The 22808-nt window shown below is 35.7% G+C and overlaps 1 protein-coding gene and 2 pseudogenes across 3 annotated transcripts; all 3 read left to right on the plus strand.

Annotated features, from left to right (window-relative positions):
- The first annotated feature begins 5802 nt into the window (after positions 1-5802).
- On the plus strand, positions 5803-9845 carry LOC103405147 (protein JASON-like). Of its 3 annotated transcripts, none has more exons than XR_011578190.1 (8): positions 5811-6145; positions 6506-6554; positions 6687-6766; positions 7231-7481; positions 7840-8611; positions 8694-8776; positions 8884-9170; positions 9746-9845. XR_011578190.1 is itself a non-coding variant. In XM_008344113.4 (7 exons), the coding sequence occupies exons 1-7, from the start codon at positions 5966-5968 to the stop codon at positions 8990-8992; spliced, it is 1524 nt and encodes a 507-aa protein (XP_008342335.3). In that variant the 5' UTR covers positions 5803-5965; the 3' UTR covers positions 8993-9249. The 3 variants fall into 3 exon arrangements, 1 of the variants encoding a protein (XP_008342335.3); XR_011578189.1 differs by having other exon boundaries at positions 8884-9164; positions 9735-9845; XM_008344113.4 differs by lacking the exon at positions 9746-9845 and having other exon boundaries at positions 5803-6145; positions 8884-9249.
- A 5125-nt stretch (positions 9846-14970) lies between these two features.
- LOC103405148 (glutathione S-transferase F9-like) lies at positions 14971-16613 on the plus strand (annotated as a pseudogene).
- A 1713-nt stretch (positions 16614-18326) lies between these two features.
- LOC139193534 (glutathione S-transferase F9-like) lies at positions 18327-20056 on the plus strand (annotated as a pseudogene).
- Positions 20057-22808: the final 2752 nt, after the last annotated feature.

The following is a 22808-nucleotide window of genomic DNA, read 5'->3' on the forward strand; positions in this document are numbered from 1 at the left end:
AATATAGAAAATGTTCATAAGGGTGATGGTGCTTGTATGAGTGTGTGAAGGCCATGATTATTAACATATTATTCCTGCTTACTTACTGTTGAGTTTAGAAGGTCTAAATATGGAACAAACTAGCGTCAAACAATGATTATTGTTTTGATCGGATTATAGGTCATATGTACACATATTCAAGGTACCAATAATATTGACACCCCTTTACATATAATTAACATTTTATCTTTCAAATATTGCCCGTTTGCTACAATCGCGTGTCTACCCCAATGGGGAAAGGCACGTGCGCGTTGTCGAGTGCTTTTACTTTCAGTTGTTGACATTCTGGTGGGGAGACTTTTACTGTCTGCTAATACTTATCCTAAAAAATCAACAAAAATCAAGTCAAAGGAACGTGGCAAATGATTAAATGTATGATTAGTATACAACATAATTTATGGTGATGAGCAAAAATGCTTCCTAAAAGATGTTCCTTCTTGTATAGTTTGTAACTGATAGGGATTTTACTACTCATGTGAACGGACTAAAAACTCTTATTATACTTGCAAGAATCACAAGGTTGTTATAGTATAAACGGATCTCGTAAGGTCGCTCTCCATATGGATTATTAAATAATTCGAAACTAACAAATTTCCAATTAATTATTGTAAGGTAGAAATTGCGGTGATTGATTTTATAGCCTACTTAAATTAAAAACGAAATTAATTAATAAAAATAAGACAATCAACAATATTAAAAACTAGAAGGAAAAGAAAACAATTTTGAGAGAAATCAAATTAAGAAAACACTAGGGTTCCACCATCACCTAGGGGTGGGTTCGGTTTAAATCGGTTCAGTTTTTTGCCAAAACCGAAACCAAACCGAAATTTCGGTTCGGTTCAATTTTTTTTCGGTTTTTTTCGGTTCGGTTTTTTTTCGGTTCGGTTTTTTCCGGTTCGGTTTCGGTTCGGTTTCGGTTTTTTGTTTTTATTTTTTTTCAAAAAATGAAAAACATTGAAATTTTAAATTTTAACATATCCAACACAATCATAACATAAACACTCTAACTAGAATCAAAGACAATGAAAATAAACATTTAAAGTTGAACTAAAATCATCAATCAAGTCTTTCAAAGTCCAAACTAACAACCTCACAACACAAAAATCACACAAAAATCGTACAAATGACTTAGAAAAGTTAAATTGTATGATGTTGTTCAAAGATCAGTGTTGTTTGCTTGTAACTACATGTTGACAACTTGATTAGTAAAGGTAATGCGTGGGTGGATTTATTTAGTGTGTGTTGGATTCTTTTCCATCACAAATTACCCAAGTAATCTACCCGAAATAAATGTTTATGGATTATGTTACATGTTATATGAGAGTAGATTTGGAAAAGAAAGCTGGCGCATAAGTAGACAGTGCTATGGAGATGGATGTAGGTACTTCGGGAAGAGGTTTGGTTCCGGAACCTTATATGGGGGAGAAATAATAGGTTAGGGTTTAGAGTTTTTATAGGCCTTTTTTTAATATTTTGAGCTTAAAGTTTGGCAACACATTGGGTTAGCACATTTTAACTTACAAATTGGGTTTAGAAAATAATACCCAAAACAAATAATTAAATAAAAAAATTAATTTAATTAATTCGGTTCGGTTCGGTTTGGTTCGGTTTCTAGATCACTAAAACCGAACCGAACCAAAAGAATTCGGTTCGGTTCGGTTTTTTCGTTCGGTTCGGTTTTTTCGGTTTCGGTTCGGTTTGGTTTTCGGTTTTTTTCGGTTTTCGGTTTTTTGAACCCACCCCTACCATCACCTATCAATCCTATGAACTTCTACCAATTACTTATGATCTACACATGCCACTTTGAAGATTAGATTTTCCTAATTCATATTCTACTTGGAACCTCCAACATATAACGTATATCTAACATCCAAACCGTCCTGACGTTCGGATCAAATCTGAACATGAAAGACTCATTATGCTTTATGAAAACCCTTTGAAAAACCATGCAACCCTTAAAACATGGTGTTCATCCTAAGTGAAATTACAATTATTAATCACAAGAAGCCAGCGTCAATTTCAGGGAACCTTCCGACCAAAATTGCATCAAATTACTTTTCTAAAGATCCTAATGGTGATCAGGCATTAAGACAAATAGATAGTTTTTATATCGGTAATTAACAATTCAAAGTATGCATGCAATCAATCATAAGCAATTAAATAAAAATCACATATTCATGCTAAGGCTCAAGGCTTCGCCCTAGCAAAATAAATTAGTTACGCATATTCATAATTGAAATCATAGAAAATATTATTAAGAAAAGGATTGAAAACACTTTAAAGTAGAAAATCTCCAAGAACCCTAGCGATTCTCTCTGTCTCCAAAATTGCATAAAAGAAAGCGTAGAGAAAATGTGGTAGACGGCCAAGCAATATATATGCCAAGCCACCACACAAACCCTAAAAACAGGTCCTTTATTCCCCCTAGGAAACTAATAATAATAATAAATAAAATAGGAAACATAACCTAAATTAAATGATAAAATTCGCCTAAAATCTGAACAGCCACGTTTTGGACCCATAAGCTGCTCCAAAACTGGTCCAATATAGCTGGATCTAATGTTTGGGATATTCTGAACACTTCTCCAGAAGGCCACGAACCCATCCGAGGTCATCTTGGGCTCCAACAACGCAATTTAAGCCCAAAAACGTAATTTTCCAGCACTGCGCATCGCTCCTTTATTTTATTGCCAGAACCGCTTGGTGGAAAAATCCCAGATTTTGATACGATCAAGCTAAGTGACTCACGAACGTCCTCCAACTGAAATTACTCCAAAATTCGTCCATTTGATCCTGTTTTGCTCCAAAGGAAGTCGAAAGTGCTATATTGGAAATACAATTCAAAATATCAAAATTCTTCTAAAATATTAACCAAAATATACTAAGAATAGGGTAAAATATATAATATAAAATCTACTCATCAGTAACAACGAAGAAAGTCAAGGATTACAAGTGCTTAAATTAAAAGCTCAGAGAAGGTCACAAATGCATGGTTTTTGGTAGAAAATTTGAACAAAAGTAAGTTTTAGGGCTTCGTGCATGAAAATTGCAAAAAATCAGGGCTTCCTATCAAAATCAAGAAATCACGATAATGTAAGAGGGCTTCGTGCCAAAAGCCTCACGCAAGGATTCATCAACAGTTCAATCAAAGTCACAATATCAGGGGTTGAAATATGTATGAATTATAATTGAGGTTCGTGTGTACTATCTAAATAAATATGCCTCGAGTTTAGGTGAACAAAAAATTATTTTATATAATTGAGCATGTATAAGTTCGCACAAAAGAAAAATTATATATGCTACTAAATAATATGTATCATGTTGATAAAACATTGTTTTCTTTTGTAGTGGCAATGTGGTTGGAGTCTCTTCAGCGCACCTAATAAAGCACATATGAACTCTAGGTCCCAACCTTTAAGCCTTTCCTTGCAATTCTCGCCCCCTCCCCCGTGGCCTCGTCTCGAGCCACTGAATCTCAGAGATCAGTTGGCCTTGAGTTCATACAATCCAAAAACAATCAGAACCTTAAATTAAACCATAACTATAATCCCTACATTTTATACTAATTAACATGATTTCACAAGTCCGTTCATATGTTTATGAGTCTGGAATGAGAAACACTCATAACACAATGTAACTTTGCATTCACAAATTTTATATTTTCCAATGTAAACGTCAATGTTTCATAATTATTTCCTAATGTAGTTTGTCAACACGCATTACACATGCAACTAATATAGTATACAATTAACAAGTAGGAAGAAGTTTTAGGATCACAGAAAATTGAGTGGTAAAGTGACTCACTCACATTCAGATCATATCCATTGTCGAATGTGAAGAAATGGAATGTGGCCATGAATAATCTCCGAAATGCCAATCTTTTCACACACTTTCTGCCTTTTGGTGTTCTTTTTGCTGCCGTGGAGACTGCTATGTGCATGGACCACAGCAACTTCACTGCACAGCCATATATATTATATATGTGAGAGGGGACTCCATCATTTGTGTTTCTTGGTAAAAGACAACGACCCAATTGGCTTGGGAAATTTAATTCTACTAAAAGAAGCCAATACATGTTTGGGTGGTGGGACTTGGAAGGGACTTGATGTGTCTCAGATCGACTGGAGGCTGAGATTACCAAGTGATTACTTGAAGCCAAAACGTCGTTTTTCCTGTGGATGTTCTGTCATGTACACTCTCCGGTCACTCGTAATTTTGCGTTTTAGTAGGATGTTATCTTATGCAGTCGAGGACTTTCTAGTATATTATTCTGGTTATTCCGTACATATTATCGAGTTTTCATGTTAATTTTTGGTCAAGTATGCAAGGACTATAATATCAGTTTTTTCATCGAAGCGTTTAGCCAAGCATTTGATGGCCACGTCGCTATGCTTAGATTATTCGACAACTTCCAAGGCCTTATGTTGAGGCCTGTCAAGCATCACCTACCAAGGCTTGTCAAATTCTGTCGTAGAGGCATGTCATCGAACAATTTGTGAACATTTTCAGGTCCTAGAGCAGATGGTCATAGACTCATAGGGTTCTCTAGTGGTCTTTCCCATATATTCCGACTTAAAAATAGAGTATTTATGTTTACAGGCAAGTTTTCTGTATGAATAATCCAACCAAACCCATGCAACACGTTCTCTAAATGTAGTTCTCAATTTTCATGCATGCCTGGAAGACTGTCTCTAGCGAAACTCATGCGTGTATTCAAACTAGCTCATTAGTTTAGGGAGCTTGACAATTAGAACCAATAATATAAAAGGCTCGAAGGTTTAAGGCAGTTTGCTCGTTTTATTATACCTTTCTCGACTTTTGGCTAAGATCAAATGTGCTCGTTTTATTACGTCCAAGTTTAGTTCTCTCACTCCATTAGAGTGCATTGAAATATAGTCTTGTTAGAAGAAAAAAAAAAGAAAAAGAAAAAAAATAAGACTTTATTAGGCCCACGTGTCATAGTGTGAGGATTTGGTCACACTCTCAATCTTTTAATGGGTTTGGGCTTTAGGATTGGGCTAAAACACGTAATCTGTGGACTTAATAACTCAATGATCAAGTAGTGTCATGAGTGTCTCTAATCTAATGGTGCAATGAATGCTTGTCAGCTAAAATAGTCATTGAGATTAGCATAATTCTTTATTTTAACTCTTAATATTGAAATCGATAGAAAGGGTTCCTGAGTTTTTTCACCGTCAACCATTTTGGTTTTTCTGTGAAAAATCTTCGTTAAATGAAAAAAACCAAGTCGATGGGTTGATTGGACAAAAACACCTTTAATTTAACATAATTTTTCATAGAATGACCAAAATGGTTGACGGTGGGCAAACTCAGGGACCATTTCAATCGATTTTCAATCTTAATAACCAAAATAAAGACTTATGTCAATTTCGATGACCATTTTAACTAAAAAGTTATGCAGTGAATGAACAACTTCTATATCATAGCCCCAGTGAATTGAATGAAAATAACGTTTAGTATACATTGTGGTAAAGCTTTGCTTTTCATGTCCTTTGTTTGCATGACATGCCACCCCACACGGCAACTTTTATCTCCACAAAATTAAAAGGTAGGAAAACCATGGTCCTATGGGATATTAGCTTTTCTTTTGTTGGTTTCCACGTTTAACCCCCAACACTTTGACATTATTACAAAATCATCCCAACTAGCTCCACGTTTCAGGACCACAGAGCGAGTACGTAGTACATCGCACTCGAGCGAGTACATTTGTCTCCCAAAACGCATGAGGCGTATCTGTTTCCCTCGTTTTGTTTGTTCAAAATTCAAAAACGACCCAACAACTCCAATTCCTCTCTCTCTCTCTCTCTCTACTGAATCAATAAATCACCTAAAAAGGAAAACCAAGAACAAGCTAGAGTTTTGGATTTCCCCTTTGTTTTTACTTTTTTTGTTTGTTCTGAAATCGATGTTATGCTCGCTGTTGAAGCGTGGATTGGGGAATCTGTGCAGATCGGCGTTGAGGTTTCTTGACAGGTCGATTTCGCGAGCTATGGGCTGCTTCTTCGGTTGCTTTCGGGACAAAGATGATCGCCACCTCCGCTCTCGCCCTCACCTCGTCTCTCAGTCCTCTCGTAACCCCCAGACGGTAAGGTTTCCGTTTGGTGTTTGGTTCCCGAGAAAATCCGGGAAAATGTTTTTCCTTTCAGTGTCTATATTTACTGTGCTGCGAATTACTTTTTGTGTGAAAATTTGAGGAAATCATAGTCAATTGAGTACTAAAGGACTAATCTTGATCTTGAATTAGCCTAAGATTAGGGATTTTAGATTTCTTGTTTTTTCAATTTTGATTTGGGTGCTGCCGATATCATTGCAATTGGAACCCAGTGTAGTTATATTCATTATCGTTATGTTCAATTTCATTTTCTCAGCTTCCAAACAGTAGATTAGTGAGTTATGTATAATTTTAGACTGATTTCTTGTTTTCTGTTTCTTTTATTTTGATCAGGAAGTCGTGTTATCCCAAAACCGTTTGTCTGCTCTATTTTCAGCTGAAGGTATATTATATTTTCTCCAAGACAATAAGCTAATTTCTTGAATCCGATTCTACATATCTCGTTGCTTTTTATTTTCTTTGGTCTGATTATCCTTTTATTTTCTCTGGTCTGATTTGTATGTGACTCTCGAAGAGCAAGAAGGTTCTCCAAGCAAAGATAGGGAAAGTCCGCGTTATGGGTCTCCACAAATTGACAAGGAGCTCAGGAATGAGGTGTTTTTTTTTTACTTTATGAGCTAGCGGATTCAAAGTTTGATGTAGTTAAGATGTTCAGTACAGCAGTTCAGATTAAATTGTTTTCGATGCCTAATGCTCAGAACCTACATATTTCAAACGTAGCATGGCCATTTTTGCCAATCAGTTTTTTAAATGTTGTAACTTTTTCTCAATCTTTTGAAGTGATATAAATACTCCAATTTATGCTCTACAACAAAGACTTTGTTTTCCTGTACATGCTGTTTAAGTGAAGTTACAAGCATTAGTTTCCGAAGTGTTGCTTTCTAAGTTAGAACTTGTGGGAGTCATTGGAGCTTTGACTCCCGTTTTGCGCAGTACGTTTAATGTCATTGTTTCTAGTTACACTTTGGATGCATTTCTAGATTAAGTCTTTAGCTATTTGAATTTCTCATACTGTTAAAGATATTGGTTTTATTTATGCAGTGCATCTTATTCTGCAGGCCAAGTTTCTTAAAGCTTGTGGTACCATAGCGGAAACCCCAGCTGAAATTCGTAAAGTGTCTTCAAGGTTAAATGGCTCACCCCATCATGATAGAGATTCAGAGCCTCCAAAATTCAACTCATGGCTCCCAAACACATCCTTTAGAAATCTTCAGCAAGAGTTGGATCAACCAGATCATCCCCTTACGCCTATGAAGTACAATGAAGAGTGGGGAATGGGTTCAGGTCCTTCTGAGCATACGCCTAGCAGGTTCTACTTATAACTGTTTTAAAGTTTGAATAGTTACTTACAGATGCTTTGAATGCTTGAACATTAGTATATTTTCTACTTCTAGATGGGATGGGTTTGCAAAACCAGAGTTTCAATCTGTCCTCGTATTAGCAATGAAATTTGATGGCCATCTCATATTTTTCTTTTTAGTAGAGAAAAAATTGGTTTTTTTTTTTTTTTGTGTGTGTGTGTGTGTGTGTGTGCTGCCTGTATTGTGAGGAACTGTTTAGTACAAGTAAACATAACTGATTCCAGACTTGCGTTCTTATATTTTATATTTATTTCCACAAAACAACATAGTTTCTGACATTTGCCCAATTTCATTTTTTATCTGTAGTTGTGAATTCAACCAACAGAATACTGGTAGGATCGCTATCAGCTCTTCTGGAGGCAGCGGAATAGGTACTGATTCCACAGTGAAGAGTCATACTAACCGGACTGAGAATATTACAACTCCAGATGTCCAGTGCAGGAGCAAGGCTGTTCGCTTTGAATGCGATAATAATACAAATTCCTCCAGAGGTTCTTCATCCGAAAATTATAACCGGAGTTCAAAAGTATGTGAAACTCCAGGAAAACAGAGCATATCAAAGCCTTCGGTTTATCCAACCCCACTAACTCTTTCTGAGGAGATGCAGACACCAGGAACTGTTTTCCCTGCAAATCTCGAAAACTTTCCAAATGGAAGGGCAAGAATCAGGTCCCAGTATGTGTATTCAGTGCAAAACCCTGTAGACGGCATCTCTCAGTGGAATGTACTGAAAGACGAAGATCCTAAGTCACTTGGACATTCTGGTGAGCCAAGAGAATCTCTTAACGACTGGGGAAATGCAACCCCTACATCCGAAGAGGGGTCAAAACAAATGTCATCTGGACAAGAGGTCAATGTGGAATCAAGTTTGTCCGCGTGGCTGAAGCCGGTAACTCAAGATAACAACAATCACTTTGGTTATGTTCCTGGCCAAACTCGTCATTTTGGAAGAACTCCTGTGGACAGGCCTATCATTGGGCTTGTTGCTACTCACTGGAATGAAGATGAACATACTCGTGTCTCACCCAAGTGGTGGGATGGAAACGGAATCCCAAATTCAACAAACAAATACAAGGAGGTTTGTCTGACTACCTTCTACTTCCTCTTGCGTCTTCAATTCATTTTTTAAGTGACGTCTGAAGTTATTTCTGAATTTGCAGGATCAGAAGGTGAGTTGGCATGCCACTCCATTTGAAGAAAGGTTGGAAAAGGCACTGTCCGAAGAGAGTTTCATCTCGCAGAGGTATTAGAACGGCATTGCAATTTGTTTTCACAATTTTCTTCAGTGCTAAAGAAGCATTGATTTTCCTCGACAGAAAATGTGACTATGTACTTTATATGGTTATGCAGAAAAAACATGGAGGGAAAGCCGATTGTTTTCGACGAGAACGATGAAAGTGACACAGCCCTTTCTCAGTTGCAAACGTCATCCCAGCCGAAGTCCGTGGTTTCATTCTGATGAGCATGAGTTTTGTTGCTTGCTTTACAAGGAATTTGTTGGTGGTGAAAAAAATGAGCTCTTAAAAAAGAAACCCTAAATCTGAAGTTTGTTGTTGGGGATATATGGTGAAATTGGTAATTTGGCCTTTTGCATCTAAAGCCAATGAACGATTAAAGCGGATAAAGCAAAAGTTTATGTCAGCATTCGGGGCTGCTTAGAATGTGTACAGAATTATTGGAAATTTTATCACACAGAACTAATTGCTTGTTGACAAAGTTTGGTTGTTCGGAGACCTAGATCTTATAATTTCTTACATGATTCGTTAACATGTTATGTAAAAGATATAAAAATAACGGATTTCAGGTTAACATGATAACTAATTGGGTCGTTATCTGGTTACACAATAAGAACCCGATAATAACGGGTCTTTAATAAGTTTACACGAAAATGACACTCGGTAACCTGTTTTAACATGCTAATAAAAAAGATATTTTTATGGTTTTAATTTTTTAAACTATTAAAAAAATCACTAGATATAGTGGATAAGTATATATTGTTTATTAATTATTATTCTATATAAAGAGTGAGATTAAAAAATTAGAAAGCACATTAAAAATAAAAATATTAATTAATTTTAAAAAAAATGAGCTCTTAAAAAAGAAACCCTAAATCTGAAGTTTGTTGTTGGGGATATATGGTGAAATTGGTAATTTGGCCTTTTGCATCAAAAGCCAATGAACCATTAAAGCGGATAAAGCAGAAGTTCATTAGTGTGTCAATATAGTCATACTTATGTCAGCATTCGGGGCTGCTTAGAATGTGTACAGAATTATTGGAAATTTTATCACAGAACTAATTGCTTGTTGACAAAGTTTGTTTGTTCAGAGACCTAGATCTTATAATTTCTTACACGATCTGTTAACACGTTATGTAAAAGATACAAAAATACGGATTTCAGGTCAACACAATAACTAATTGGGTTCTTATCAGATTACACGATAAGAACCCTATAATAACAGGTTCTTAATAGGTTTACACGAAAATAACATACTGGTAACCTATTTTAACATTCTAAGAAAAAAGATATTTTTATGGTTTTAATTTTTTAAACTATTAAAAAAATCACTAGATATAGTGGATAAGTATATATTGTTTATTAATTATTATTCTATATAAATTTTAAAATTTTAAGTTTTATTTATTTATTTATTTTTATAGTATACTATACGTAAAGAGTGAGATTAAAAAAAATTAGAAAGCACATTAAAAATAAAAATATTAAGTAATTTAAAAATACCAAACACATTAAAAAATTATAGTAATTAATTTACAAGTACGAAAAATGTAAACAATATGAAAACACTTATAATAACATCATTTAAACTTTGGGGATGGGTACATCGTCGTTTGAATTTTTAAAACTATACAAACCCTCATGAATAGTATTTTTAAGAGTTAAAAAATAAATAAAATTCATAATCATTAATGTTCAAAACAAGTGTTCAAAGATATGCAAAATGAAGAGAGTTGCGTTCCAAGGGTTTTATGGTAAAAAAACATGCAATGTTCCTCAACCTTGAAACGCATCTCTTTTCATTTTGCATATCTTTGAACATTTGTATTTTGTAGTATGCACTAATGTTTTCTCATTAGGCTCTTATTTTGGGTATGTAAACTTGAAATACATGTTTTTTTTTTAATAATGTTTTGAAGTAATATTTATGTAACAATATGGTATGTATATATTAATTTAGTATTATGTTTTACATTTTTTGGGTCAACTTATGTTTTTCATTTTCATTATTTATTAATTTAAAATATATTTTTTTCACAGTAACGGGTCAGGTCATATTACCTGATAATATTAACGGGTCAATTTCGCATCGAATCATATTACTTGTTTATTTTAACGGGTGTTACATGACACAACCCGTTAAACTATTGGGTATGACACGAAAACGACATGAATATGAGAAACATGACGCGAATGCCAGGTCTAGAAACCATATTAATGGGAAAAGAGATTTCCTCTTGCAACCATTTCACCACATGTCAAAGCTTTATTGAATGTTGGGTTCACTTTCTTAACACGTGACGATCACTGATTGGTAACGGATTCCACTCGAACCATGAAACGGTTGTAAGAGAGAATCACTCTATTGGAAGAGAAATTTCTCTCTTAAAATATTGCCGTAGTGACCTTTCCGCAACATAAAAGTTGTTTATATGTGCATTTTGAGTCATTGATGAATGCATAAATTAAGACAGGAAATTGGGAATATCACAAACTAGGGCAAGAAGTTTAATTACAAAGTTGAAAGAGACACAATCAATTATGAGCATATCGCATGACGACATAAATGTTAAGAATAAGGTATTTGTCGATTTCCCCATTCCCCTGAATTTGTTAGGAGTTACCATTTTCGTCATGAGCTATAATTTTATTCAATTATCTCCTGAAACTTTTATAATTGACCAATTTTCTCAAAAATTTTAATTTTAGCAAATTATTCACCTAAACTTTAATTTTAATTGCAAAAAAAGTAATTTTATCGATAAGGTAGACAACAATTTTTTTTCTATTCCGCTAGTTCACTTGGGGGGAGGGGGGTCAATTAGAAAAATTAGAGGAGTAATCGGGTAAAATTAAAGTTTATTGGAGAAATTGGCCAATTATAGAAGTTTAGGAGGTAAGCGGCTAAAATTAAAGCTCATTAAAGAAATTGGCCAATTATAAAAGTAAATTGGCCAATTATAAAAGTTCAAAAGTAAAATTGATAGTTACTTACAAATTTGGAAAAAATCAGCCACTACTTCTTCAAGAAATATTGAAGTAATTTTCAAGTTTGGCCCAACTGAGGATCCACCAAATAGGCCCAATGACACCAACACCGCAGCCCTAAATCCAAAAGGAAAGCACAAAAAATGTTGGCATATAAATAGAAGCTGGCGGTCGGCGTTATGCGGAAGGGCGCGAGCGGGGCGGGGCGAGGATGGTGCGGGAGAGAAAGGGGTGCTCTCTGCTGGAAGCGGCAATCAGTCGAACACCATGTGGATAAGAAAATAACTGAGGGGATCGTGATTTCCTTATTTCCATTTTATAAAGTTTTTATAGTTTTCAATCTGAATCTGTTCGATTCGGTTGCTGCTCGTATGAGATCCACTCTCTCTCTCTCTCTCTCCTTCCTGCCCACCTCAAACCCTCGGGGCCTTATGATGATGTCTGAAGGTTCTCCGCTTCGATTTTATTAGGTTTTTGTTAGATTTGAGTGATTAATATTTTCTGCATTTTTTTTGTTTGATTTCTTGCTGGTTTTTAATTTCTTTGATAACCCATGAAGTTTTATTTATTTATTTTTTATTTCCCCGTAGTGTATGTATAGAGAGAACTGTGAATATATATATATATATATATATATATATATGTATATATATATATGTATATATATATATGTATGTATGTATGAATGTATGTATGTGTAGAGTTTTTCTAGGTAAGCCATGATTTTTTGGAAAATTGGTGGCGTTGATGAAGAAATTTTGAGTCTGACGTCGTGTCGTTAGGTAATGTTATTAATTCACGTGTTCTAATAAGATCAGTGTACAATATAGTTGATATGTATTATGTCATGGACTTTGACTATAGTATTAATAAAGAGATGCAATGCTATGACATAAGTGGATTTAATACGGTGTGGTATAGCTGCTACATTGAAAAACTTCTTTCCTTGTGTGAGTTTGTTTTGCAAACTGTGCAATTAATATTAATTTTTTATATAGTTTATGGAAGTGATTTCGAACTTCTATTTCAATTTATTCTCTAAATTTCTTTATTTCAGTAAGGGTGTTTTGGTAGCATAATTCTGTTTTTATTATAATCCTACTTGAATGGTTATTTTCTGAAGATTTTGGGCACTGGTAGGGATGTGCAATGGTTATGCGGGTGCGTAACCGCGGTTAATTTAACCATAACCGTTTATGTTCATACCTGCATAACCGTTTACCCGTTGGATAATTACCTAAACGGTTATACCCATACCCATAACCGTTTATAAACGGTTAACCATACCCATAACCGCATACTCATTTAACCGTAACCGTTTAATATCCGTTTACCTATTTATCCTTTTTAACCCGTTTAGTTTTTTTTTTTAACCATTACCTTTTTTTCACCCGTCTATATGTTTTTTAACAACTTGAAAATTAAAAAAAAAATTGTCATAATTTTTTTTTGACAATTAAACACCGTTATAGGTACATTCATCATACATTTTCATATTTTAATTTTTTAAATCCTTTTGCAATTCCAATAATTGAAATAATAGTTTACGGATAATATTTTTAATTGTTATCAATAAAGGTAAATATAATATTTGCTAAGTATTATTGGGTTACAAAAATTGTTTATAAGACATTTCTGTCAAAACATTTCTGTTAATTTCACGGTTACCTACAAGAAATTTAAATTAATTTGGCCAATTCCTTGATGATGAGAACATCATTAATGCAGTAGTGTTATTGAGAGAATGACCGATGAATTCCTTGCTAATTGATTGGGTGCTAAGTATTATTGGATCGAGAACATGGTTTGTGTTAGTTTTACATATATAAAATAAATGGGTAAACGGTTACCCGTTTATAACCGTGGTTAATACCCATGACCGTCCATTTAAATTTCATGGATAAACGGTTATACCCATAACCATTTATTTATTTAAACGGTTACTCATAACCGTAACCATTTAATTTAAATGGGCGGATAACCGCGGTTACCCATAACCAATGAGTATTTACCCATCACTAAGCATGGGGTTCCTATAATACGAAGGGAGACCTCCACGATTGGCTTTTCGGTTGATGCTATCTACATATTTATTTTTGTCTCTTACATACTTTATGTTAATTTATGTTACGTGAACTTCTCAATTCATTTGATACCATGGTCAGAAATTAAGAAGAGTGTGAAAGATAAAAAAGGATTGGTGCTATCTACACATTTATTTTTATATTTTACACACTCTATGTTAATGTATGTTACATGATCTTCTCAATTCATTTGATATGACAGTCAAAAATTAAAAAAAATATAAAAAATAAAAAATAATGTGCAGATAGCACTTCCCTTTAAATAAATGCACTAGATACTAACAACCACTTGACTTGACCAACCGAACACCCACCTTTAATAATTTCTGTGTTTTTTCCCTCTTGTTTTTTACCCGTTAATTATGATTTTCTCCCGCCTCTTGTGATGTGATGAGTTAAGTGCTTACCAAAGCAAAAGACCAGAGAGAGCAAAAGCAAATTGGATACTGTTTCTTTGAGAGCAACTCCAGTCCTTGAAATTAGGATGGGCCGAAGCTTAAAAAAATCTTATTCGAAATTAAAAATAAAATTATTTTTTATTATTTTATTAAAATTTTAATAATACTTTAATACGAATTAATTAGATTTAGATCAGCATATTTCTTAAAGATTAAGATGTATTTGACTAATTACTATTTATTGGGATTAATTACAATTATTTGAGTGGATTAAATAGGCTGGATGTTAGCATATTTTTTAGATGGATTGTCTGCCCTGCCATTTCCATACTCTTTCTATCTTCTCCTGCTTTATCTGGTCACGATTAAGCCACGTTAACATTTTATATTCCTATTACATTTTGTTTTATTATTTTTATAAAAAAATCAATATAAAATATTGACGTGGCTTAATTGTGACCACACAAACAGAAGGGGATGAGCACAGTATGGAAATGGAAGGACATACAATCCACCTCCTAAAAAATATGCTGACATCCAGTCTATTTAATCCACTCAAATAATTGTAATTAATCTCAATAAATAGTAATTGGTCAAATACATCTTAATCTTTAAAAAATATACTGATATAAATCTAATCAATTTGTATTAAAATATTATTAAAATTTTAATAAAATAATAAAAAATAATTTTATTTCTAATTTCGGATAAGATTTTTTTAAGCTTCGGCCCAGCCTAATTACAAGGACTGGAGTTGCTCTCAAAGAAATGGAGAGTCTATAAGAAACTGGATACCAAACTCTGTTGTGCACGAACTAAATTATTGGTTTCGATAACAATTGCAATGGTGGTGAAGGTGTACGGCCCTTTCTATGCTGCGCCGAAGCGTGTGCTGGTGTGCCTTGTTGAGAAGGAGATTGAATTTGAGACCAGCCCCATTGATCTCTTCAAGGGTGAACATAAATCTCCGGAATTTCTCAAGTTACAGGTTAGCTTCAGCTATTCATTCATTTGTTAATCGTGATTGCTCTACTCGTATTAATCTTTTCGGAAACTATAAATATATTGATCTTTGCGTTGCTTTGTCTTTAAAAACGCAGCCCTTTGGACAAATTCCTGTTATCCAAGATGGGGATTATACTTTGTATGGTATGCCTGTTTTTGAATTTGAATCAACGTTTGTCAAGTTTTATCCTTTCTTGTTTGCAGATAAATATTAATTTGATTAATACTGTTTGTGTTTTCTTTGTTGCAGATATTAGTTGAAAATTGTGAAATATCGTAGGAAATTTTTGATAGATAAAAAGTGTAGCATGTTATATTCTTAACTTCATATATTGTTTGACGTAAACCGCATCGATCTTGCGGTTTTTTCAGCTGGAAGGTGATTGTTTTTCAGATCAGAAGCCGGATAACTTTGTTGCCATGGTTATGTAGTATTCACCCCAGTAATTATGTTTTGTATATTTATCTTGCCTTGAACCTTTTGAGTGACTTTCCCAAAGCAACAAAGTTTGATCACTAATGTTTCGGCAGCGAGAAATTTTGTGTAAATTGTTTGATGAAAACCTTGTTCTCCTTTTTCTCTTCTGCATAAGTGTAGTGACCTAACAAGTTCTGCAATAAAACCGTCCAAATTTGATTTGCAGAATCACGCGCAATCATAAGGTACTACGCCGAAAAATACAAATCCCAGGGGACGGACTTACTTGGAAAGACGATTGAGGAAAGAGGTCTTGTGGAACAGTGGCTAGAGGTTGAAGCAAGCAACTATCACCCGCCACTCTACAACTTGGTCATGCACATTTTGTTTGCCTCGGGATTGGGATTTCCTTCAGACCCGAAGATCATCCAGGAGAGCGAAGAAAAGCTCGGCAAGGTGTTGGACATTTACGAGGAGCGGCTGTCGAAGAGCAAGTACTTGGCCGGTGATTTTTTCAGCCTTGCTGATCTTAGCCACCTTCCGCTCACTCAATACTTGGAGGCTAGTATGGGGAAGGAGTATATGATAAGGGACAGAAAGCATGTCTCTGCTTGGTGGGATGATATTAGCAGCAGACCATCCTGGAAGAAGGTCCTCCAATTTGGTGCGCCGTTTTAAGGTATTCAAAGAAATTGTTGCATGCAATTAGTGTACACAATGTCTGTCTCGCAACATTGTCACGTTAAGGAGTTATTGTAGAGGAGCGTTGGATTCGCCGGTTCTGGAGCTTGGTCAGAATAAATAGTTGAAAGTAACGTGTGGGAATAATGAGATGATCCGCTCCTTGTAATTTGCTTTCTCTGTCAGTAAACAAGTAAGCTTTTTTTGCTGGATATGTAACTAATGGTTTCAGTCGCTTTATGGATCATGAATGCTTATGGCTTAAGCTGAATTTGGGAGCGTTTTGTTAAAGTTGGTGGCTTATTAGCCCCCTCTGCCAGTTTGGGCATGGGATGGTATACCCTATGTCCAAACTGGCAACTGTTTCACGAACTTTTTTGTAACAGATCGAGCAAACTTACGATGGATTTCTAGGTGTGATTTGAACTCAGAATTTCCACCTATGATCATTTGGCGACAGTTAGTGTCTACTTTAACTGCAGCATAAGTCGTTGCAAGATGTGGCATCTGGGAAATCAAAGAACGCGCTGTCAATTGTAAATCAAAGAACACGCTATCAATTGTAAGGAAAAGAATGCAAAGCACTATCTAATAGAGTAGATAAGTAATGTTGTATAAGCCTAGTCAAGCTATCACAACTAACATTAACTGAGTTAAACAAAAGATATATCGACACTGGCTAAGCCAAAACGGCAGATAGCGAGACCAATTTACTTGCCTGTCCTTGTCTGCCGCCATATCTACCCTCTGAGTCCTAGAAGCAAAACACAACTTCATGAAAATCTAAGGATTAGCTTTAATACAATTCTGCAGAACTACAAATGGATGTACACAGCCTGATCCCTTTTCTTCCACTGTGCTTTTAAGATAACAGAGAAAAGCCTCTGAAAACTTAAGTCCTTTGTAAGTCGGCTTTACAGGGGCATTTCCAGCAGTATTTCATCAAAATAGAAATGCAGAAGCTTGATGCAGGCCCAGAAATCAAAAGAATGCAGAAATCTTTCATTGCACAGAAAAAAAATGCTAAAAAACAATGTGAGTCACAAAATATATGAAGCCTAGATCAAACTTCTTGATAAAAACTAAGAATAACTCCACAAATTACTGAGTTGTAAAAAAAAAATTCAGAATCCCAGATCAAAATTCTTGATAAACTTTAAAAACCCCAATTCAGATGAGGAAAATACATGAGGGACAAATTTTAGCCATATTAGTTGTTTGCATTAGGTTTTGAGAAACTCAAGTAAGGAACGGAAAATGAAATCGGAAAAGTAATGTTATAATCAAAAGATGAACACTAAACATATGATAAAGATGACAATGAAATTGAATTATGGGTTCCTACCGTGCCCTTTGTGAAGTGTCCTTAGTTGAGCAAAATATTCAGATATTTTCCTGATGGCTTCCACCTACAAAGGTAATAGCAGAACATCAAAAATCATGCAAGCGTCCCTGTAGAACCTTTCCAACTGATGAAAAATACGGGAAGAGATCAGGACTGACCTGCTCAGCCAAAGACTGACCTGTTATTATGATTTTCGGACTTGGATTGTCTGCCCTCCCATTTCGGTGCCTCCCGTGTCCTTTTATTTTGTGTGGTCACGTTTAAGTCACGTCAACATTTTATATTGTTTTTTTATAAAAATAATAAAACAAAAAAAAATAATAATATAAAATGTTGATGTTGCTTAACCGTGACCATACAAACAGGAAAGCACGAGGAGAGCACTGAAATAGGAGTACAGACAATCCAAGTCCATGATTTTCTACCGCCCCTTATGATGTGATGAGCTAAGAGCTTACCAAAGCAAAGGCCCGAAGAGCAAAAGCAAATTGGATACCGTGTCTCCCATCATAGCAATTTCACTTTAAAAAATATCCAACCTATTTAATTCACTTAAATAAACAATAATTGATCTTAACTATCTTTAAATATCCAGCCTATTTAATGCATCTTTTTCTTTAAAAAACATGATGGTCCAAAATTTAACTAATTCGTATTAAAGTATTATTAAATTTTTAATAAAATAATAAAAATTATTTTTATTTTTAATTTCAGATAAGATTTTTGTAGGATTAGGCCCAGCCTATTTTCAAGGGCTGGAGTTGCTCTCAAAGAAATGGAGAGTCTATAAGAACTGGATGCCAAACTCTGTTCTGCACGAACTAAATTCTTGGTTTCTCAAATTTCGAAAATTGACAATTGCAATGGTGGTGAAGGTGTACGGCCCTTTCTATGCTTCGCCGAAGCGTGTGCTGGTGTGCCTTGTTGAGAAGGAGATTGAATTTGAGACCAGCCCCATTGATCTCTTCAAGGGTGAACATAAATCTCCGGAATTTCTCAAATTACAGGTTAGCTTTAGCTATTCATTCATTTGTTAATCGTGATTGCCATACTCGTATTAATCTTCTCGGAAACTATAAATATATTGATCTTCGCGTTGCTTTGTCTTTAAAAATGCAGCCCTTTGGACAAGTTCCTGTTATCCAAGATGGGGATTATACTTTGTATGGTATGCCTGTTTTTGAATTTGAATCAACGTTTGTCAAGTTTTATCCTTTCTTGTTTGCAGATAAATATTAATTTGATTAATATTGTTTGTGTTTTCTCTGTAGCGGATATAAGTTGAAAATTGTGAAGTATCGTAGGAAATTTTTGATAGATAAAAAGTGTAGCATGTTATATTCTTAACTTCATATATCGTTTGACGTAAACCGCATCGATCTTGCGGCTTTTTCAGTTGGAAGGTGATTGTTTTTCAGATCAGAAGCCGGATAACTTTGTTGCCATGGTTATGTAGTATTCACCCCAGTAATTATGTTTTGTATATTTATCTTGCCTGGAACCTTTTGAGTGACTTTCCCAAAGCAACAAAGTTTGATCACTAATGTTTCGGCAGCGAGAAATTTTGTGTAAATTGTTTGATGAAAACCTTGTTCTCCCTTTTCTCTTCTGCATAAGTGTAGTGACCTAACAAGTTCTGTAATAAAACCGTCCAAATTTGATTTGCAGAATCGCGCGCAATCATAAGGTACTACGCTGAAAAATACAAATCCCAGGGGACCGATTTACTTGGAAAGACGATTGAGGAAAGAGGTCTTGTGGAACAGTGGCTAGAGGTTGAAGCAAGCAACTATCACCCGCCACTCGACAACTTGGTCATGCACATTTTGTTTGCCTCGGCATTGGGATTTCCTTCAGACCCGAAGATCATCCAGGAGAGCGAAGAAAAGCTCGGCAAGGTGTTGGACATTTACGAGGAGCGGCTGTCGAAGAGCAAGTACTTGGCCGGTGATTTTTTCAGCCTTGCTGATCTTAGCCACCTTCCGTTCACCCACTACTTGGCCAATAGTATGGGGAAGGAGTATATGATAAGGGACAGAAAGCATGTCTCTGCTTGGTGGGATGATATTAGCAGCAGACCATCCTGGAAGAAGGTCCTCCAATTTGGTGCGCCGTTTTAAGGTATTTAAAGAAATTGTTGCATTCGCAACATTGTCACGTTAAGGAGTTATTGTAGAGGAGCGTTGGATTCGCCGGTTCTGGAGCTTGGTCAGAATAAATAGTTGAAAGTAACGTGTGGGAATAATGAGATCATCCGCTCCTTGTAATTTGCTTTCTCTGTCGGTACACAAGTAAGCTTTGTTTGCTGGATATGTAACTAATGGTTTCAATCGCTTTATGGATCATGAATGCTTATGGCTTAAGCTGAATTTGGGAGCGTTTTGTTAAAGTTGGTGGCTTATTGGGAAGCCCTCTCTGCCAGTTTGGGCATAGGATGCTATACCTTATGTCCAAACTGGCAACTGTTTCACGAACTTTTTTCTAACAAATCAAGCAAACTTACGATGGATTTCTAGGTGTGATTTGCACTCAGAATTTCCGCCTATGACTAGTTGAGAAGATTCTGAGGTTAAATTTCATAATTGGCATATTCCGTTCTAGCTTGAGGTATGACTTGCTGGAGGTTCTATTGTGAAACCGAAAAGATACTGTGCATGTAAGTGTCAGTCGTGGCTAGCTATGAAGGAGACGGTTGTTTGTCATATGAATACAAAACAGGGCAGATAGATATCTATAACTTCAATGCATTTCAGATGCTCTCTCATCGCATTTGGCACCTTGTACTTGTTTTATGTCATGGCCTCCATTTTATATGCCATATTTATACGAAATTGTTATTAGTATTTTAATTTCTTTTAAATATTTATATTTAAAAAGAAGAATACATATGTGAGGATTGCACAATGAGATTTTTGAAGGGTCAATAGTAATTCATTTATATGTACATAATTTATCTTTCCCCTACTAACTTAGAGCATCTCCAAAGCAGATGTCAAAATATCCAAATCAACACTAATAGTTGAAAAATTGCAGCATAAATATTTTCCAATTGAAAAGTCAAACCGGATGTCTCATGACATGGATTGGCATCCCTCACCTTAGCTGCCAAAATTAAAGCAACTTCAAATTGTTATAAACTTCTTATTTAAGTGTGATTGTGTAAATAATAGAATATATTTTATTCTAGTTATTCTTCTCTATTAGGACTTGTATTCCTGGGAGGAGAAGGATTTCTTCCCTTTCTTATTACTATAAATAAAAGCACTGCGTGGGGAAATAACACATCCTCTACACAACCCTACAAACACATCTCTCTCTGTGCCGCCAACCCTCTTTCCCTTGTTAGTTAAATATAGGCCAAAACACGTTATCAGCACACTCCTACCGCTGTGATTAGGAATCTGACACAGAAGTTTTTTGCATCAAACCAGTTCGTCAATATCATCACGCAATCAGGTTCTTTTAAAACAACGGTTTTTATCTTGATATTTTTGTAGCCTTGATAGCATGAACATTCACCATAATGCATGACCCAACTTTACGTTTTTCAAATTTTAGATTCTACATAAATTATGTATGCAACCCAGATAAACTAAGATAAACTAAGCCAAGTCTCTGGGCTCCTCGCGCCTAGCCAAGATAAACTAAGCCACGAAGCCAGAAGCTCCGGGTTTTGCAACCCAGAAAAACCTTGACGCCATTAATGGCGTCTTTGTCCACGACCATCACGGGCATGGCCTGTAGCGACCGCCCAGAGCCTTTGGTCATTGTCATCGATGACCAGAAGTCGTCCCCGACGAAAATTGGACCGAGATTCGCTTGAATCTTATCGGAATTTTTTTTGAAAATTCAATTTGAATTTTTCTAGGGTTTGGTTGTTGAAACTTTGAGATTAAACCATCTTCGTTCACCACCATGACTTTCCTCGAGTCTTACCAACCCAGACATGGCTGCCAGAAGCAGCGGCGCCGGGCATCTTCACTGTTGCGCACACCCTACATGGTTGGGGTTTGTGTTTGGTCTGACCCATGGCCCTTTGGGCCTAGACCCTTATCAGCCTATTAACATAATTAAAAATAAACTTTTTCCTGGGCCTATAAACCAAGCCCAGTTGTTGTTCACCCTAAACCCACTTGCAACACCAACCAATATGGCTTAGGTCTACCGCAACATAACCAAGCCCCTGAAGGGCTTTCCGAGTTTCATGCATCTAACCACACTAGATCCCAGCTCGTAGATGGTGATTTTGTGCACCTAGCCTGTGATGCACTCGATCGCACCCCCTGGGAACATACGCGCTGTGAAGCAGCAGATTCGTGCCTCCATGTTTGGGCCTGTAGCCCATCTGAGCCCAACCTAGCCTAAGTTTTGGGCTTGGGCTGCACATTTCAAATTACTCTGCCCAGCTTGTGGGCTTTGGCCTATTATTTTCGGCCCTAAGTTTAAATGCCTTTTTTTTAGGCCCTATGAGTTTTATAATTTTTCACCCACACTTTAATTTTTTTGCCCGAAGTCCAAATAATTAATTCAATTATAATTCTAGACCTAAAGTTCTATTTGCATATTTTATTGTTGTATATTTCTGTATATATATTTGTGTTTGTCTGTAGGAACATATGAACCTGAAGTTCATAATTATTTCGAAGCCTGAAGTTTTCCTTAAAAAACATCACCCATGAAAAACACAAAGTTTTTTCATGTAAATTAAACCAATATATGTCTATTAGAATCTGAATGTTCTACTTCTATGTGAATGGATTGATTTTTTTTCTCCATCACACTAACCACATTTTGTCTATTTATTTTGAGATAGGGGCATGTCGACTTTAAAAAACTCGACTTCACCGCTTTAGAGATCTCTAGAAGGAACTAACTCAAGTGGGTCCAAGATGTGAAGCTCCACCTCACTGTAAAGAATTTGTGTCCCGCCATTGAAGATGAGATGGATAACCTGGTTGGCGAAACTGAGAAAGCCACTGCCATGATCTTCATCCAAAGACATATTCATGACGCATTGCAAACCGAGTACCTTGCTGTGAAAGATCCATGAGCACTCTGGGTCGCTTTGGCTGATCATTTTGATTACCAAAAGGACATCTTCTTGCCTAAAGCAAGACATGA

The sequence above is a fragment of the Malus domestica genome, chromosome 17 (genome assembly GCF_042453785.1).
Source record: "Malus domestica chromosome 17, GDT2T_hap1".
NCBI classification, from domain to species: Eukaryota; Viridiplantae; Streptophyta; class Magnoliopsida; order Rosales; family Rosaceae; genus Malus; species Malus domestica.

What these genes read in the sequence shown, in the direction of transcription:
- LOC103405147 (XM_008344113.4), top strand. Translation starts at nt 5,966, where the DNA reads ATGTTATGCTCGCTGTTGAAGCGTGGATTGGGGAATCTGTGCAGATCG. An exon ending in CCTCTCGTAACCCCCAGACG is followed by an intron (nt 6,146 to 6,505) that starts GTAAGGTTTCCG and finishes TATTTTGATCAG; the next exon opens with GAAGTCGTGTTATCCCAAAA. An exon ending in ACAAGGAGCTCAGGAATGAG is followed by an intron (nt 6,767 to 7,230) that starts GTGTTTTTTTTT and finishes CTTATTCTGCAG; the next exon opens with GCCAAGTTTCTTAAAGCTTG.